Raw genomic sequence first — 12,206 nt, 5'->3', positions numbered from 1 at the left:
GTCAATTATACATCAATAAAACCAGAAAAAGTAAAATAAAGATTCAAAAAAACATTTTTTATCTGCCTTGCATATTGGAGGATTTTCCTGGAAAAAAAAATATTTGAGAATAGGGAGTTTTGTTTTTTTTTTTAATCTGGGAGCTCAGTGTCCAAGGTTCAACTGATAAGGTTTGCTAAGGGTGAGTGGAGAGTTGGCCTTTAAGCCAAGTAAACTTTCAAAGGAGATGTTTAACTTCTACAGAGTGAGCGCTCTAGATTTGGGCTAGCAGGGTGGAGATCTGGCATTCACAACTTAGCCTACAGGTGGTAGTGGGGGACTGACTGTTCTGTATGGAGACGTTCTATTCATTCCCTTATTTTTGGTAACAATCTCACTACCACTGTCATACCTGGCATTTCCGAGTCCTGAGTTTCTCTGAAAACATTCTGGAAAGCCTCAGTTATACCTCCTTTTCACATACTCCTAGAGTATGGATTTCACTGCCCTTCATCATTACCAACCACTCTTCTTCAATGTTCCATCCTATAGAAAATCCTTGAAATTTCTCATTGCCTGATGACCTTTCTCCTGTTAACCTTTGTCATTGTAGGCTTATAGCTTTTTATTCCTATACTATTATTTTAGCAGGGAATTCCATAGGGAGAAATGATAAACAGGAGTAGCCAAGTTAAGTTAGATTTCGAAAAATAAAGAAACATGACTGTTCTCACACTCAGCATTCTAGATTTTTCAAAATCATAGCTAAGAAGTCATTCCTGTATTTCCAGAGTACCCTACAACCACACTGGGATTTGGAAAGAGTTCACCGTGGTGCTTTTCCTACTAACCTAGGAGGAAACAATCACATTTTTCCTGTGGTGCCATCTAAGAAAGTTAATAAAGTCACACAGGTTCACCTACATGACTGTTTCTCCCCTTGTTTGATCCCCTACCTAAGAGCAAGAAAAGAGGAGAGGGAATACAGTCCTACCTCCCTGAGATGAGATGCAACATTCAAGGAGTCTCCAGTTCCTCCTTTCTCCCCAAGACAACCTGCACTCTTTTTCTTTTTTTTTTTAATGCTTATTTATTTTTGAGAGAGAAAGCATGAGTGGGAGAGAGGCAGAGAGAGAGGGGGACAGAGGATCTGAAGCGGGCTCTGTGCTGATAGCAGAGAGCCTGATATGGGGCTCGAATTCACGAACCATGAGATCATGACCTGAGCCAAAATCAGATGCAACTGACCAAGCCACCGAGGTGTCCCCAACCCTCTTTTCTTATTACTACTCTAAATAAACTTACTGAACATTTACCATCTTTCAGGCTCTGTGCTCAAGGTGCTTTACAAACATTCTCTCATTTCATAGTACCTTATGAAGTGGGTACTACTGCTCCCATTTTACAGAAGCAGAAACTAAGGCTCAGAGACCAAACTAAAACATGCCCAAGCCCTCTGATCTATTAGCATCAGCAATGCAAGCAGATAAACCCAGATTGTCATTTTCCAAAACCTTTAAACCACCATGTTGTAAAGTCACTGCCCGAGGTGAGAATACCAAACATGGTCCCCAAACCACTATTAAGTTTGAAAACTCTGGGTTACAAGAGTCATCATCTGTAATAGTCTTCCCTCCCCCTGCTCACCAGAAGGTCATGGCTGGCTCCAGTACCCCAAGCCTCCTTACCCTCTTAGCAAGTTGCTTCAGGGTCAGGGCATGCTCCTATCCTCCCCCTCCTCCCTTTTCTCCTCTTCCTCCTCCTGGTTTAAATAATTTTAGACTTACATAAAATGTCACAAAAATAGTACACAGAGAACCTTATACCTTTCACCCAGCTTCCTCTTGTTAACATCATACAAAACCACAGTACAATTACAGAAACCAAGAAATTAGTATTGAAATAATGCTATTAACTAATCTACTGCCCTATTCAAACTTCAAAAGCTTTCCTTCTGATGTCCTCTCACTGCTCCAGGATTCAGTACAGGATCTCAGATGGCATTTAGTTGCCATGTCTCCTCAGTTTCCTCTTATCTGAGACAGTTCCTCAGTTTTTCTGCCTCCTATGACCGTGGTGTTTTCTTGTGATTAAATTGAAGTTACACATTTGGGCAAGAATCCCACAGAAGGGATGCTCTGCCCTTCTCAGGAGGTGTGTGAGGTCAATGTGCATTACTACCAATGATGTTCATCTTGATCACCACTTTTTTCCACTGTTACTATCTTTCTCTAGGTAACTGACAAATACTTTGCAAGAAGATACCTTGAAACTGCAAATATCCTGTTTCTCGTCATATTTTCACTCACTAATTTTTAAATCTATCAATGATTCTTGGCTATGATGATTCCCCCAAGCACGTCTCCAGATCCCATTCACTTCCAAATTAAAGTCACATCTGAGTATACCTGAGGGACAGAGTCCACTTTGTAGGCCTGTGCCCCAGCTGCAGGGGAGGTCAGGAATTTGAGTCCTGATTTCTAGACTGGGATACTAACATAAGGATTTCTACAAACATAAAGAGGGCTTTCCAAGGATGATAGGCAGTCATGAATATGACTGATATCCACTGTAATCACCAAGTTATTTTAAAATGAAAAAAGCAAAAACACAGAACACTACTTATACAATACTATCACTTGTACAAAGAGCAAAAATAGTCTACATGCATAGACTATCTCTAGAAGGTTCTAAAAGAAATAGGTAACTTTTTTCTGAGGAAGGGAAGTTTATTATCAAAGAGGGGGAAGACTTGATTACCACTGTATACTCTTTTGTACCCTTTGATTGAGATGGATGTAAAGGAGGTAAGGAGAAAGAAAGAAGGGAGGGAGGAAGGGAAAGAAGGAGGGAGGGAATGACCATCTTTCTTGCTCCTGTCATCCTCAATGGTGGGCTCTAGTGTGGCCTCCAGCAAGGCCTTCTTAACTTTTCTTTCTCCATCTAGTGCCTGTAGGTACACCAGGACACACCCTTTCCACCCTCACAAGGAGAAAATTATAGAACTTGCCTGGGCGTAGAAAGTGCTCGTTACCCATCCAGCTGGAAAGGAGGGTGTAGCTTTAATAGGCACATTCGGCTTCTTCGCACCGAACACAACATGTTCTCCACAAACACGAACACAGCTCCTGAGTCCTGAGGACTGAGTGAAAATAAAAATACATTTCAGGAATCAGTTGCCATTTCTTAGTTGCGAGACATTTAGCATGTTCCTAATACTTAACAAAGAAGTTTACATTGGATAACACCCTGTCTGGTCAAATAAAACCATAGATAAAGGAAAAAAAACAACAACAACAAACTCCACCCCTTTCTCCTCCCAGCAGCTTTTTCTCATTCTCTCTCAGTTAATTTATATGGAGGACTGAGGGCTCCTACAGTGGGAGTGCAAAGATGCTGGAGGAAGAAAGTTGTTTGTGTCTACAAGACAAGCAGGACCTTCAAAGGTCCTCTGAGCACTTATTTCCTTTTCCTGTTCAGTGAATAAGAATGTAGTCACATTTCTTATCCAGTCCAATCCACTCATATCCTATATGATAATGCAGACATGACTAACATACCTTTGGAGAACACTAATTGTCACATCAGTTTTTCAGTATTCGGTGTCTGATAACAGTTATTGTTTTAATATTTGTTTGCACAGTGGACACAAAGTTTTGAGATCAGGAGATAGAACTCCTCTTTATCCTCCACCTTCTGCCAACAGAAGCCAACCACAACTATCTGCTAACTTAAAAACATCTGAAAACCGGTTTCTAGACACTACAGGTTATTATAGGCAACTATCAAGCGCTTATCCAGTGCTTCAAAGTGCATCTCAAAGGGGTGCCTGGGTGGCTCAGTTGGTTAAGCGTCCGACTTCGGCTCAGGTCATGATCTCACGGTTCGTGAGTTCAAGCCACACGTTGGACTCTGTGCTGACAGCTCAGAACCTGGAGCCTGTTTCAGATTCTGTCTCCCTCTCTCTCTCTGACCCTCCCCCGTTCATGCACTCTCTCTGTCTCAAAATAAACGTTAAAAAAAATTTTTTTTAATAAAAAAAATAAAGTGCATCTCAAAAATCATCTCCTTTCCAAAATCTTTTCTCATACTCCCCCCAACTCTGCAAATTTGAAGTAGATACCCCACTTCTGTATTCTCCAGCATCATAATAGATCTGAAGATAAGTCTGTGCCTAGATAATCTGAGTACTTTCAGCACATATCACAGTGTCTGGCCCATGGTAATACAATGGCTGAATGAATTAAATAAACTAATTCATTGCTTGATTAGTATCTGTAGATTAAATAACTGATTCTGTGTGTTTTTTAAGAAAGGGTGATTGTTGTATATATATATATATATATATATATATATACACACATGTATACATATATACATATGTATATATGTATATAGGTATATATATATGTATGTATACATACATATATATGTGTATATATGTATGTATACATACATATATATGTGTATATATGTATGTATACATACATATATATGTGTATATATGTATGTATACATACATATATATGTGTATATATGTATGTATACATACATATATATGTGTATATATGTATGTATACATACATATATATATGAAATTTTAAAGCCAGAATACACCTTTTAATTCATTTCTAACCCAGGACCTTAAGGGATGTGTCAGACCTGTGTCATAAGAATGATAATAACCAGGTAGTAAGTAAAAAAAAAAAAAAGTCAAGGACACAAAATATGGATGAAACTCAAACTCAAAAACATAATGTTAAACAAAGGAAACCAGACATTAAATAGCACATACATCCTGTATCATTTATGTACAATACAAAGATCAGCAAAACCCATGTAAGTAGTTTCAAGTCAGGATAGGGGTTCCTGCTGGGGGGACCGGGGCAGGGGGGAGTTGGGGTGGGTAGCTGCAACTAAAAGGGGGGACTAAGGAACTTTGGGGGACTGGTAATGTTCTATTTCTTAATCTTGATGCTCATTATACAGGTGTCTTCCATATGTGAAAATTCATCAGCTATATATTCATGATTTGTGTTCTTGTATAGAAATATAAAATATATTTCAATTAAAAGCTTAAAAGACAGAGGTGCCAGCGTGGCTCATTCGGCTAAACATCTGACTCTTGATTTCAGCTCAGGTCATGATCTCATGGTTCCTGAGACTGAGCCGCGCTTGGGATTCTCTCTCCCTCTCTCTCTGCCCACCCCCCCCCACTCTCATGTGCTCGCTCTCAAAACAAATAAGTAAACATTTTTTTTAAAAAAAGCTTAAAGAATAACAAACCAAACAGAAAGCTTAAAGCCAACTAAATTCTTCAGCAAAACCCAGATATTTTCAACTAAAATGAGACCCCAATTTGGTATAAATGAAACCATTACTACTTCAAGGTCACACAGGAAATCGTAAAGAATGTCTATGTCCTAAGCAGCCATGCGCAGTCTCCACAAAGCAAACCTTTAAACATTTGCTGCCCCAGACAACATATCTGTTCAGTTGGTGTTGGGCACACAGGGAAGTGGGACCAGATGACAGCTGACATCATTCCCATAGTTGACAAACTTTACCAAATTAGGAAATTCGGTTTCAAGTTTTAATTACTTTGTTTTAATTATAAAAACCCACATTTGCTAACAATTATTCAACTGACCTTTTAAAATTAAATGTAAAATACTTTCAAAACCTATTACAACGGCTGAATATGGTAATGTTCAAGCAAAAACAAAGATTCCACTTCTAAATTTTATAGCATTTTAAATGAAGTTCTTACAAGCGTTATGTACTTGGTGTAAATCGCTTAAAGCCTATATTATACTGCATAAAATTCTGCCATGAACTGAATGAAATCCCACCCTGCAGTGGCTGTGGACTTTCCATCTCTCTACCCATTTCACAGATGAGGAAACTATCATTGCCTTGACTTTTTATAAAACCACTGCATCCTTAGAGCTCAGCCCCAGGCCTAGCACGTAGTAAACACTCAACGGATGTGCGTAATATGAACCAAGGAGGCTTGGACAGGTTGTGTAAACTGCCCAGTCACCCACCCTTCAGGGTGGCCCAGCCTTCTTCGGGAGTAAATCCGACCGGAGGCGACGGGCTGCACCAGGTGGTGAATCTGAGGTGAGCCACCGGATTCCGGCCTGGGGCATGGCCTTGGGTTGCCCCTGGGTCTCCCATTGTGCGTATTTGCGGCGCCTCGCCCTTCTCCGGGGTCTACATCATCCTCTTACTCAGAGATGAGCCGCTCTTGTTGTGATCGCAGGTCCCCAGGCTCTTTAAAGGAGACATGGGACTCTCCAGGCCTGGACGTACCCCCGGGGTGTGAGTGACAGGTATACCTGGAGGGCAGGGGACGTAGCCAGTCTAACCACCCGGGCTGCTAGCCCCAGCGGGGCCTCGGGGAACCGGGAAAACTGGAGGCGGCCTGCGAGGGTCGGCTGAAAGGTCGCTAGAGGGGCGCAGAGGGTGAGCGTCCGCCCCGGTTCTCCCCGCCATCCCGCCGCAGCCCTTCGGCTACCCTCGGCCCTCACAACTCTGCGGAGCGCTTCTCCGCTCCGGGAGCGAGACCCAGCAGGCCCGGGGCTGGGCGTGCCCTCACCTGCCTCGGCCCGGCCTCCGGGGGCCGCGCAGGGCGGAGACCGCGCACCCGGCGCCCCGCTGGAGGCGGGCGCCGAGCTTCGGCAGGAGGTCACGGGCGGCTTCACCGCAGCGGCCGCGCGCAGCACGGCCGGCCCAGACCAGCGGAGCCGCCACCTCCGCGAGCGCGGGCCCCGGCGCCCCGCTTCGCCAGTTTGGCCACCTTCGCGCGCCGGCCGGGCAGGGGGCGCCTCCGCTCCGGCTCTGGGGGCGCAGGCGTCCACGTGCGCGTCCGCGAGGCTGCACGCCACCCTCGGCCGGAAAGCAGGTGGGTGCCGAGGGCTGGCGGGGGGGGAGAGGGGGACTGAAACGGGCACCACCGATGCCCGAAACCCCTACCTCTTCTTTTCAGCAGCCCCTTGCACGTAAATAGGTGCTGAATTAAAAGTAATGTCCCTGCTTGGGACCACTTTCCTCAGCCTTGCGTATCTGGTCTCGCAAAATAAACTCTCCGTCTAGCCGCAGGGGCTGCGCTCAGGGGTCGCGGAGCAGGTTTCTATCCACACACCACACACCTCCTGGCCCCAGGACCCTGCAGGGCTGCAAACCGACAGGCCCAGGGGCCTTTGGACAGGCACTCTGATCTTCTAGGGGAAGCATCAGGGGCTATTTCCCTCGTTTTTCTGTCTGGCCGCCTGTCTGCCTCTATGTCTGTCCTTCTTTCTTGCATTTTCTGTTTGCAAGGTGGACAGCTGGGCTTCACCCAGGGAAGGCAGGTCTGCTGGTGCACTTTGCTTCCCGTTCTGGTCTCCTTGGATGTACTTTCCCCGTTGGAGTTTGCTGCTCTCCTCAACAAGTAACAGCTTGCTGCAGATGAGAAGTTCTCTCAAAAATGAAGGTGCAGAAAGATAGGAGAGGAATGTGGGGAAACCAGATTGTCTAATTTTAGCCTGAATTTCGCTGTAAGGGAATCACCATGTATTGCCTAGGTGAGAAGTGTTTTGACTGCCCAGGTTAGGAAAAGACCTATGACTGATACTCATGAAACAAGCAGTAAGGAGTCGCTTGAAAGTACAAATTTTTTTAAAATACCTAAACCTCAAACCATAGCGTTTTAGAAATTGTGAGGGTCTTGAAGTCAAATAGTTCAATGCCAAGTTATGGAGTTATCTTTATTGCCTCCTCACTGGGAAAGATGTTAGTAGAAACACTTAGTGAAGGCTCCTGAGAGTTTAGCTCATGTGGTTGTAAGAGTTTTATTTCATATTGGTGTTGCAACTTTGTCAAGGACGTGTTCCAGTGTAGTGGTTGAAAGTTTGGAGCTAGAAACACCTGGATTTCTGTCTGGGCTCCACCATCTAACTTGCTGTGTGACTTCCAACAAGTTGCCTTACCTCTCAGAGTCCGAGTTTCCTCATTTCTAAATGGGATTGCTGAGCAGGTAAAGAAGATAACACGTACTCCGTGGTTCACACAGAATACTTAGCGGGTAAGTACAGAATAAATGATACTTGAGCCTGATGATGACAGTGAAGTGAGAGTTTAGGCCCAATTGCATAGCATTCACTGCCCATGCAAGAGGTGTCCGCAGGTGCCTCTGTGCATGCAGAGGTACAAGCGTTACATCGCCGGGCTCCTTCTGGTCATAAAAACACAAGGCGCTGCTTCTGAACTCTTGAACTTGATTTGAACAAATGAAATCTGTCCTAAGCCTGTTCAGATTTGCAGTGTATCATTTTTGTGTATTTTGAGATTCTCTGATGCTTTCAAATGCTTTCAAATGCACACAAAACTGGTATAACACTGGTGGTATCATTATTACTTATTATTAAAAGTAATGTTCCTCAGGTATCACCATGGTCCCTGGCTTAATATCGATTTGTGGTAGATTGAAGGGGGGGACTGAGTCCTGGAGCTGATTGTTCACGTGGCTGTCTGAACTCAAAAGTGTGAGCCACAGACCAGTGTCACCAGGAGCTTGTTATAAATGCAGGGTCTCCACCTCTACCCCAGACCTGCTGAACAGAATCTGCAGGTTAATAGATGCCCAGCGGACTTGTGCACTTTCCATCGGAGAAGCTCCTTCTTAGGAGTTCGAGTGCACTGATGTTTCTCAAAAATAGGCCTTAAGTTAAAAACTGAGAATAAACCGAGGGTTGATGGGGGGCGGGAGGGAGGGGAAAGTGGGTGATGGGCATTGAGGAGGGCACCTGTTGGGATGAGCACTGGGTGTTGTATGGAAACCAATTTGACAATAAATTTCATGTTAAAAAAAAAAATAGGCCTTAAAGAAAACATGCATCTCTTATAAGCCGTCTCTATGTAGTAAAATGAAAAAGATGTGTTATCATTTAAATGCCTGATAATTTTATTTTAAATCTTTAAAAAAATTTTTTTTAATGTTTATTTATTTTTGAGAGAGAGACAGAGTGTGAGTGGGGGAGGAGCAGAGAGAGAGGGAGACACAAAATCTGAAGCAGGCTCCAGGCTCTGAACTGACAGCACAAAGCCCGATGCAAGGCTCAAACTCACGATCCATGAGATCATGACCTGAGCTGAAGTCGGACACTTGCCAACTGACCCACCCAGGCGCCCTATTTTAAATCTTTAAATAGCCAGGAGAGGTAGTATCATGAGCTTTCTGTTATAAAAAAAAATTTTTTAATGTTTATTCATTCTTGAGAAACAGAAAGAGACAGGGCATGAGCGGGGAAGGGGCAGAATGTACTTTCTGTTTTAAAAGTAAGACAGAGCTGGGCTGCCTGGGGGGTTCAGTGGGTTGAGAAACCGACTTCCGCTCGGGTCATGATCTCACGGCTCGTGGGTTCGAGCCCCGTGTCGGGCTGTGTGCTGACAGCTCAGAGCCTGGAGCCTGCTTCAGATTCTGTGTCTCCCTCTCTCTCTGCCCCTCCCCCACTCATGCTCTGTCTCCCTGTCTCAGAAATAAACATTAAAATAAAAAAAAAACCAACAAGGCAGAGTCCCCTGTTTAAAAAAAAAAAAAAAGTAAAGTAAAACAGAGCTGTCATTTTAAGTTCAGCCAGTTTTGGATTCCAGTGTTCCAATTTCCCCCTGAAACATGTCAGTTGTGATATTGCTTAGCTCATTTTTATTCTTGTTCCTCGAAAGAGAGGAAAACTCTGAGTCTGAAGTTCTCACCCCATCTGTGTTTTGAAGAGTGGGCTTTGTGTGTCTGTCATTCCTGTTTTCAATCTTTTACCAGAGTTTTGTCCAAAAACTTAATTGATGCACTGAATTTACCAACTCTTATATAATATAAAATGGTAACTCAAGTAAATCAAATACCTGGCAATAATTGTTAATGACCTATATCTTTATATGCATTTAAGGTAAAACTACATATTATATGACTGAAATAGAAACTATTTTGCTATACTTCTGTTTTTTTAATTTTCATACCAGAAGATGTCATCAATATTTGTAGGAGGAATGTAATAATATGCATAGATAGATAAAGATTTTCATGGCATCCTTTTCTAAAATAAACTTTATTGAGGCATCATTTGTATATAACAAAGGCATCAAACTGTATGTTTAAAATCTGCATTTCTGTGGTGAGCACAACATAACATAGAGTTGTTGAATCTTTATATTGTATACCTGAAACTAATGTAACATTGTCAACTATACTCAAAAAAGAATCCGTGCATTTTTATTGCATGCAAATTATACTTCCATGAAAGTGATTGTTTAAAAAGATATCAAGGATTGCCATGATTTGTTGCCTATTGCCACAGTAGTTCAGAGAAAGTCAAGAAAAGTCCATAGACACAGAAAATGAAGATTGATGCATTGGGCAGGCACAGAAAAAAAATAGGTCCTGGGGGAATAGAAAGATAAAGTTACACAAATCTGGAAAGCTTGAGACCTTATAAGACTTTTTGTCTTCAAGGTTCAGATGTTAAATTTAATATTGAGTACTGGGAACCCTGCAGAGTTCCTGAAGAAGAGGCTAAAATGGAAGAAAGTTTTGCCCTGTAGGATGTACTGGCAAGCTCCTGTTTCCTTCTCACTTTCTGATCCATGTCTCACTTTTTTGTCGGCAGACACCTGCTTTTGCCACGATGCTCTCATCCACGGACTTTGCATCTGCTTCTTGGGAGCTCGTCGTCAGAGTTGACCATCCAAATGAGGAGGAGCAGAAAGATGTCACATTGAGAGTGGCCGGAGACCTGCATGTTGGGGGGCTGATGCTCAAGTTAGTAGAACAGATCAGTAAGTTCCCGTTTCTTGATGGTTTCCCTACCTTTGAAACCCTCTCTGTTGTACTAACAGTAAATGGCTAATCTAGGCTGTCTGATCATCTAAGTTTTTCTGTTTATTTTTCTTACTATGGCTCAGAGAGCAAGCCCCCTCCCCACAGGAGGAAGAGAAATAGAGGATCCTGCAAAAGGATGTGTCTGTTTCTTTCACTGTATCTAAATATCACTGTGGGGGCGCCTGGGTGGCTCAGTCAGTTAAGCTTCCGACTTCAGCTCAGGTCACGATCTCGCGGTCCGTGAGTTCGAGCCCCACGTCGGCCTCTGGGCTGATGGCTCAGAGTCTGGAGCCTGCTTCCGATTCTGTGTCTCCCTCTCTCTCTGCCCCTCCCCCGTTCATGCTCTGTCTCTCTCTGTCTCAAAAATAAATTAAAAATGTTAAAAAAAATTTTTAAATATCACTGTGATGAGGTTCAGGCTCTGTTTTCTACCCACCCCACTTTAGAGACTTGGAAGAGGTGCTGAGGCTTGTTAAGCCTTAGGTTGTAAAAAGGAATGGGGAGCTGAAGACCCATTTGTTGAAGTTCTTGCACACAATGGATGGACTCTTAAAGTTCGTTCTTATTCTACTTCATCGTATTTTTCATGTTTGCAGACATATCCCAAGACTGGTCAGACTTTGCCCTTTGGTGGGAACAAAAGCATTGCTGGCTTCTGAAAACGCACTGGACCCTGGATAAATATGGAGTCCAGGCAGATGCAAAGCTTCTCTTCACCCCTCAGCATAAAATGCTCCGCCTCCGCCTGCCAAATGTGAAGACAGTGAGATTGCGTGTCAGCTTCTCGGCTGTGGTTTTTAAAGCTGTCAGTGATATCTGCAAAATCCTGAGTGAGTACCCCAGAGGGGCCCTGTGCCCTTTGGACTGTTAGCAAAGGAGGGCAGGAAAATTATGTGTACTTTCTGCCTGCAAGCATTTGGCTTTACAGAACATTTCCCTTACTAGGAAGCATACTTTTCAAGCCTAGTTCTGGGGACTTTAGCCATGTAAGTAGAGTTAAACCAAATGGAACATTATTGGAGGAAATCAGATTCACTTCCACAAAGCTTAAAGCTATTTCAAAAGAAGTCTTTAAACAGAAGAAACAGACCCATTAAGATCCCCACCCCCCAAAACAAATTCATTCCTCTAAGCCATAGTAATATCATTATATTTAAGACAAACAAGCAAGAGTTCCATTAAATCATTACCACCATAGAGTTGATCTATGTTTACTGATTTTGAGATCATAGTGTTGCAATGTCTTAACTGCTTTCCTAATGCTTGGCTCTAGTAAATACTCTATCCACAAAAATTATTTGTGGAGTTTAAGGAGAAAAGTTCACTTAATTATGGATTGAAAACTAATTCTTATGGCTTTAACAGTCAT

The 12,206-nt window shown here is 43.0% G+C and overlaps 1 protein-coding gene across 2 annotated transcripts in view; it reads left to right on the top strand.

Annotated features, from left to right (window-relative positions):
- Positions 1-6,046: 6,046 nt before the first annotated feature.
- FERMT1 (fermitin family member 1) overlaps positions 6,047-12,206 on the top strand; it is a 36,074-nt gene continuing 29,914 nt past the window's right edge. Inside the window, exons 1-3 of one of the 2 annotated variants that reach the window (XM_030310069.1) lie at positions 6,047-6,102; positions 10,626-10,794; positions 11,434-11,667. In XM_030310069.1, coding sequence (XP_030165929.1) covers positions 10,644-10,794; positions 11,434-11,667 — 385 coding nt within the window. In that variant the 5' untranslated portion in view covers positions 6,047-6,102; positions 10,626-10,643. Of the gene's footprint in view, positions 6,103-6,835; positions 6,887-10,625; positions 10,795-11,433; positions 11,668-12,206 lie in introns of those variants that run through there. The other variant, XM_030310071.1, reaches the window with a different exon arrangement.

This window comes from Lynx canadensis, chromosome A3, assembly GCF_007474595.2.
Source record: "Lynx canadensis isolate LIC74 chromosome A3, mLynCan4.pri.v2, whole genome shotgun sequence".
NCBI classification, from domain to species: domain Eukaryota; kingdom Metazoa; phylum Chordata; class Mammalia; order Carnivora; family Felidae; genus Lynx; species Lynx canadensis.
This window is presented reverse-complemented; position numbering and strand designations above follow the sequence as displayed.